This window comes from Nuphar pumila, chromosome 10, assembly GCF_984573655.1.
Source record: "Nuphar pumila chromosome 10, dmNupPumi1.hap1.1, whole genome shotgun sequence".
Taxonomy (NCBI): domain Eukaryota; kingdom Viridiplantae; phylum Streptophyta; class Magnoliopsida; order Nymphaeales; family Nymphaeaceae; genus Nuphar; species Nuphar pumila.
In genome coordinates, this window is record NC_143258.1 from 31772959 (window position 1) to 31780096 (window position 7138).

The following is a 7138-nucleotide window of genomic DNA, read 5'->3' on the forward strand; positions in this document are numbered from 1 at the left end:
AGCTTTGTGACCCCTACTTCCAAGCAAAGCCATTAATCTAATATTAGTTATTGTAGGCTAAGCGAACAAGAAATAAATGAGTTAATTAGGACACGTAAGGCTACGTGCTCGTGGTCTCAACCCCGAGTTTTACCTCGCAGGGACGTTAAGTGAACCGGGTTCTTGGTGAGGGTTTTCCCATCAGAAAAAAACAGTAATAGGCAATTCTGGTGCGCCCTCCCCTATAATAGCAAGGATGTGGTGTACCTACCACATTTGCCAAACTGATTGACTAATACAGTACAAACTTTTTATTCCGTTTTTCCCATGAACTGGCTATGTTGATTGGATTTGGATTTAGATTCAGATTTGAATGTAACACTATATTAAATCCATATCCAATTATTAATGAAATACTGCTTGTGTAATCCAATCCTCCTGAATAGATTCGTGTGTGCACTGCTTGTGATATCTAACATGAATACGAACCACTGCCATCGTTTGGTTTGGATCCAAGTGAGACCAAACTAAGATCTGTTTTGAGATGCTGGTACCAGGTTCGGACCTGGGTCCAATCGGATTCATCATAAGAAAAAACATACCAGATCCTATAAGTATTACATGAATCAGACCCAGACCTTGGTAAAAAATAACATTTTCTTTTTTACATTGAAAATTTGTGACCCTATAAAGTTTTGGTATGGGTTAGGTTCGGGTCAAAGCCGACCCAGTAACATTCCTTAGTTGAAAAGTTTCGCACAAGGAGGGGTAAAATGAAAGGGCACTGGTGAAGGAGGGCTGGTTAGATTGTAATAATCGAAGTTTCGATGTCCTAAAATATACAGCAGCCCGGAAAGTTTATCTTCATTTAACCATGAGGAAAGCCAAATCTCTCTCTCTCTCTCTCTCTCTCTCTCTCTCTCTCTTTAACGGCGCTTTTATAAATAGCAGTCTTCTTCGTCTTCTCGATCTCACCGCTCCTACTCAATCTTCTCCTCTCGTCCACCATTATTGGTTAATAACGTTCTTGTTTTGATTGATTATCTGGCTCGACCAAATAAAAGGAAAAGGTAACAAACACCATCAGAATGCAGAGAATGAGCAGGAGGATCGTAACAGTGGGGAAGGGAATCATCCGTCGAAATCGCAATGGGGCGATCAGGCCATTCAGCCACGCGGCCGAGAGGGACTTGGCTGATGTAGTGATGCCGAGGATGCCAGCCTTCGACTACACGCCCCTTCCCTACGATGGTCCTCCCGCCGCTGACATCCTCCGCAAGCGGACAGAATTCCTCAGCCCTTCCATGTGCCACTTCTACAAGCAACCCGTAATAAGCCCTCTTCTCACTCTTTTTCCTTGTATTTTTGTTTGAATTGTTTTTCTCGCTCTTAATTTATCAGATGCGTGCATTTGTGAAATGTTCTTGACGGATGTGTGCACTGTCCGCTTTCCTTCCTAAAATTTTAGCTTTTCTAGCTTATCGATCATCGTGATGAACTGATGAATTGATGATCATCCGTCATCGATAAGATTGGTTAAGGCTGGTTTTTTCCGTTTTCTCCCATTCTATCTTCAATAATGTCGAAATCCTATGAGACGTTGATTCTTCTCTCACGTCATAACAAAAAGAAAATGACGCTCTCATTTGGTGGACTATGAATGAGAGGATCGTTTTCTTATTTACAAGAAAAAACGGAATCAAAAGGGGGGGCCTTGGTGATTCCGAATGACATTATTCCAGATCACATTGATTTGGAATCGTTTCTGGTGGGGGAGAACCAAACGTCCCCACAAAACGTTGCGGTTTTCGTAACTCATGGAAGAGTCGGATCCTGAGGTGTCGATGAACCGATTCTTGGTCTGCTGAGTCACCTCCTGACTCGGCTGGTAGATGATGACGAGAAGTTTAAAAAAAAAAAGAAGGGAAAAATGTCGCTTGAATTTGTCCATGCACTACCCCTTGTCCTTTAGAATATCATTTGTTTTTATTGATGCGACGCTTTCCACAAAGCTTTGTATAATATTTTTATTTACATTTTATGCACCAACCTTTTTTCCTGTGATGTTACCGGGGGAAAAACTAGACTTTCAAAATATTCCGAGAATTGCTGAAGTGCAGGATTTGTGATTATTAGAAGGGCAAAGGCGGCGCGCTCTGTTTTTTTTTGTGAGAGTGGGTGGGGAAGGGATATGTGGGTTTCATTTTTGCAAGTAGCTAGCTCTGGTTAAATCCGACCTCACATCACGGTCGATTGGAGAGGAATCGATTTTTCATCATGTTTTTTCATTTTTATAATTGGTGTTTTTAAAAACCGTTGATATTTTAATCGCCAGCACAGTTCTGACGATTTAAATGCCAATCTTTACTGAACAAACCATGTAGATCAAAACAACGACGGTAGGGATGACTGTATGCCATTTTTCTGAACCGGTAGGGTCTGACCATCTTCCACAGATTCTTGGTGTCATATCCGAGCTTAGCCAAGTGGGGAGCGTAAGCCTAAGGGTCAGGGGTCTTAGCCTTGGAGTTTTATGCTGTCGGCAAGATGATATATGTCAGGCTGAGCCAGCAAGAGGATGTCTTAGTGCCGGGTGCGGTTTCAGGTTATAAATTCAAAAAAATATCCCAGCTTAGACTACCCAACTATAAAAGAAAGAGGTATGAAAGATGAAAGAAAAGGAAACAGACGGTGTGTCTGGATTAGTGCTACTCACACAAGTCAGTGACCCGGCCGGTTCCCAGGCTAGGAGAGAGAGAGAGAGAGAGAGAGAGAGAGAGAGGTACTCACCGTCCTAACCTCTTCAAAACACATAGTTGCAAGTGCTTTTTTTGCTTTTGCTTAGTCTGAACCTTTAGATGTACTTAATTATTTAAAAAACATGCTTCGACCAAAAACTTTGACATTTTTTTATCATATGATGTTTTTGGTGCTTCTTGAGCAGACATATCCCCAATGCTCATGATGGTCAGAGGTTCATTTTTCTTCTTGTGCTCTTTCTGATCTATGAAAAAACACCCTCGACGTTTCAAAAGAGGATACGGAAATTGAATATATAAAGGGCATGTTCGCTTTGGTCAGGTGAGAAAGTAGATGCTGTAATTGTTAGTCCTTGTGACCAACAACTTTCATAAGATTCAAAACAAAAAAATGCCAAAATGATTACAGCTGGCAATCACAACCACAGCTTGTCGTTTTTCATATTTTCCCAACCTTGAGAAAATACGGTGATTGTGATTTACAATCACATGATTCAAGATTCACAGGGCAATACAAACATGCCCAAAGTTGACAGTATTAATAGAAGTTGAACTGGGTGTTCTACTTTCTACAATGAGCATGATCCCCAGCTGATGAATATGTCACGGTGCATGCTTTCAGTTGAATGTTGTTGAAGGCAAGATGCAATACTTATTTGATGAAAATGGGCGTCGCTATCTTGACGCGTTTGGAGGCATCGCTACTGTTTGTTGTGGACATTGTCACCCAGAAGTTGTAGAAGCCACTGTAAGTCAAACAAGGCGTTTGCAACACTCCACTGTACTGTATCTTAATCATGCTATTGCTGAGTTTGCTGAAGCATTAGCATCCAAGTTTCCTGGAAATCTTAAGGTATAGTTGGTAGCGTTCTCAAGTTCATAGCATCTTCTCTGCGGTTCCTTAGCCACAACCAAAGTTCATATGCCTTGCTTTAAATACTCTGCAGGTTGTTTTTTTCACAAATTCTGGTACAGAGGCCAATGAACTGGCTATGTTGATTGCACGCTTGTATACTGGTCATCATGACATTATATCACTTCGAAATGCTTACCATGGAAATGCAGCTGGAACAATGTCTTTAACCGCTCAGTCTATTTGGAAATTCAAAGTTTCTATACAGGTATTTTCAATGTTTGTCGTGGTTCCTGTAGTTTTTTCTTTATCGCGATCTCCACAATTATAAATGATGTATTTATAAATTTTCCTCATATTTACACATTTTTTTTATGTGTTTTTATCTTGAAAATTTTATTTACCTTTTAATGCTTTCAAGTTGGATTCAAGAGTGACGGAATAATGAAATGAACATCAAGGTTTCGACTTTGTGCCTTGAGGACCTAGCCCTTGAGATGAGTCGTTTCTCATTTTTAACTAATCATGACAGTGAAGTTTGATCTAGTCATCGGCTTTGTTGTGTCACAATATATCATATTTGACAACATACTTCATGTTAGTTTATATGCGCATGTGGTAAGGGTTGTTTATGTATTTTCTTGATGAATTTCTGAACAGAGTGGAGTGCACCATGCATTAAACCCAGACCCATATAGAGGCATTTTTGGTTCAGATGGAGAGAAGTATGCAAAAGATGTACAAGATATCATAGATTATGGAACTTGCGGGCATGTTGCTGGATTTTTTTCAGAAGCAATACAGGCACGTCTGTTCATTGTCATCAATATTTCTTCATTCACTGTTTTTCTGTCATGTTTGATTCTTTTGGTTAATCTCTTTTCCTGTTTATTTACTCGATTACTTGGGACTCTGTAGGGTGTAGGTGGCATAGTTGAATTGGCACCAGGATATCTTCCTGCTGTATATAATACCATCAAGAAAGCAGGTGGTGTTTGTATAGCTGATGAAGTACAATGTGGTTTTGCCCGCACAGGAAGCAATTTCTGGGGATTTGAATCTCACGGCGTTGTACCTGATATAGTCACAATGGCAAAGGTATAAAATGTGAATGCTTGCAACATTAGGTTTTCACAAGATTGATATGTTGGTTTTTCAGTTAAAGAAACAGAAATTGGCTAGAAATAAAATAGTTTAACTTGTTTCTTTAAGAAACCAAAAATCATTTTGATGGCGACAATTATAATTACAGCTTTTTATTGGTACATATCTGAAATTTATGACTGCAATATGAATAAAGTCCCCTTCTACTTTCTTTCCTCTTTGCCATAAATTAGTGTTTCAGAGGTAATGCTGAATTAAAATGGTTCCTTTTGTCAACTACATGGATAAATAGGGCATTGGAAATGGGATTCCTCTGGGGGCTGTGATTACTACTCCTGAGATTGCTCAAGTTTTGACTGAAAGTTGTTACTTTAACACCTTTGGTGGGAATCCGATGTGCACTGCTGGAGGCCTTGCTGTTCTGAGAGTAATTGAGAAGGAAAAGCTTCAAGAAAATGCTCTGAGTGTGGGGTCTTATTTGAAGGAGCGCCTCAAGTCCCTCCAGGACAAGTATGAAAGTAAGTTTTTAGAATATTTTCTTTTAATGAGAAATGTTAGTTGTTTCACCTTAACCTTGTATGATGCACACCATTCAACTGCTGAAACATTCTCACCTAGAAGATGGGTTTATCAGCCAATGAAAGATCTTTCGTAATAAAGCCACATTTCTTTAAATTTAACATGGTTTCACAAGTTTGGAACAAAAAAATGGTCAGTCTGTTCACAGAAACGATTGCTTGCACCATTTTCCATGGGTGACATTTTCTTAAATCATTAGTTGGTGAAATATAGCTGATTTTTTTTTTTTTAATGTTGCTGCTACTAATTGCTGTTACAGCTGCTAGTATGCTACTGATACTATTAAGAGCCCTGCTTTTTCTACTGCTGCTACTACTATGGTAACTATTGTGATTAACATGCTTTTCAGTTATTGGCGATGTGAGGGGACGCGGGCTAATGATTGGGGTCGAACTTGTTACTGATCGCAAGTTGAAGACTCCTGCCAAAGCTGAGATATTGCATGTCATGGACAAAATGAAAGGTCTCTCTCTCTCTCTCTCTCTCTCTCTCTCTCTCTCTCTCTCTCATTTGGATGTGCCTAACTGGTTCGCTACTGCTGTTGACTCATTCTCTGTTTCTCGAGAAAATCGACTTCAATGACAATTTGATGTAAAATGTTTTGGTATCCGATTGGACATATGGGTTACTTGTTAAGAATCATTAAACACTTTACCTGTTACGTTCACATCATGGGCGATCTGCTTAAAAGGGTTAAATCATATACTCTATGCCCATGTATTGTAAAAGAATATACATAATCTCGGTGGTTTTAATCTTAGATGGCCCCCATACGTTCTTATAGGTGTTTGCCATTGATAAATTTTTTCTTCTTTTACTGGTTTAATTTGAAACAGATATGGGCGTGTTAGTGGGGAAAGGCGGCTTTCATGGCAATGTCTTTAGAATCACACCACCTCTTTGCTTCACAAAGGAAGATTCTGGTATGTTCCATTTGAAACTTTACATTTTCTCAATAAACCATACCTTGTGCTCCAAGTTTAAATTTCTGACTCTGATTTTCAATTGCAGATTTCCTTGTGGATGTCATGGATCATTCAATGGCGGGGCTCTAAGTCCTTTGAAGCTATCCAGTTGTCTATAAACCTACCAATCCCTCTATGTTTCCACCTATGTGTGTGTATAACTGGATTTGATTGTGTACTAGAGATTGCACTGCTTTTGAAAAAAATAAGCGATCACAAAGAAAAAATGGAGAAGGTGAGACACCATCTCGATGTCTCCCATTCTCCTGACATAGGAACATTGATCGTACATGCGGAGTTGATGAGACACCAACTCAGTCTCTCTCTTCAAAATCAGGCACCTTATACCTGGATGCGGAACTCTATGCAGCATTCTCATTAGTTTTAATGGCATTGTTTGCTGTTGGATGAAATTATTTCATTTCTGGTTTTAGCATTATCTTATTGGCAAGATTTCAATGTGGGGAACATCGATTCTATGTGAAGTTCAAATGTGCATGCGCGAGATGTTGATTCTTCCTTTCTCTCATCTATCCACTCAATCTGACCCCACATAGGTATTGAGTCATGAAATTCATGCCCCATTGAATTTTGACCCACTTGAAAAACCAACTTGCATGTTGCAAAAACATTTCCCAAAACCTGTTATCTACTAAGGAATATAAGTTGATCACTTCTTTAAGGTCAGATCTAAAAAAAAATAAAAAAATGTGAAAAATAGTGTTTTCTACTAGATTACACGCACATACAACCCTTAAGAATGGCACGTTTCTAGAAATACCTTGCAATTTGACAAAATCTGCCGTACATCCAAATATTTTATTCTCAAAATTTTAAGACATTTTTACACCTCCACAAATATAGCATGACTTTATCAACTTACTCCCACATGAGTTATG

The 7138-nt window shown here is 39.1% G+C and overlaps 1 protein-coding gene across 3 annotated transcripts; it reads left to right on the forward strand.

The window, feature by feature from the left end:
* The first annotated feature begins 845 nt into the window (after positions 1-845).
* LOC149826614 (alanine--glyoxylate aminotransferase 2 homolog 3, mitochondrial-like) lies at positions 846-6707 on the forward strand. Of its 3 annotated transcripts, none has more exons than XM_090020083.1 (10): positions 1169-1307; positions 2436-3060; positions 3361-3591; positions 3686-3859; positions 4252-4395; positions 4510-4689; positions 4988-5213; positions 5624-5737; positions 6111-6197; positions 6286-6707. In XM_090020083.1, exons 3-10 carry the CDS (start codon positions 3382-3384, stop codon positions 6327-6329), a joined length of 1179 nt encoding a protein of 392 aa, XP_089876209.1. In that variant the 5' UTR covers positions 1169-1307; positions 2436-3060; positions 3361-3381; the 3' UTR covers positions 6330-6707. The 3 variants fall into 3 exon arrangements, with proteins under 3 accessions (XP_089876207.1, XP_089876209.1, XP_089876208.1); XM_090020082.1 differs by having other exon boundaries at positions 1174-1307; positions 2416-3060; XM_090020081.1 differs by lacking the exon at positions 2436-3060 and having other exon boundaries at positions 846-1307.
* The last annotated feature ends 431 nt before the right edge of the window (positions 6708-7138 follow it).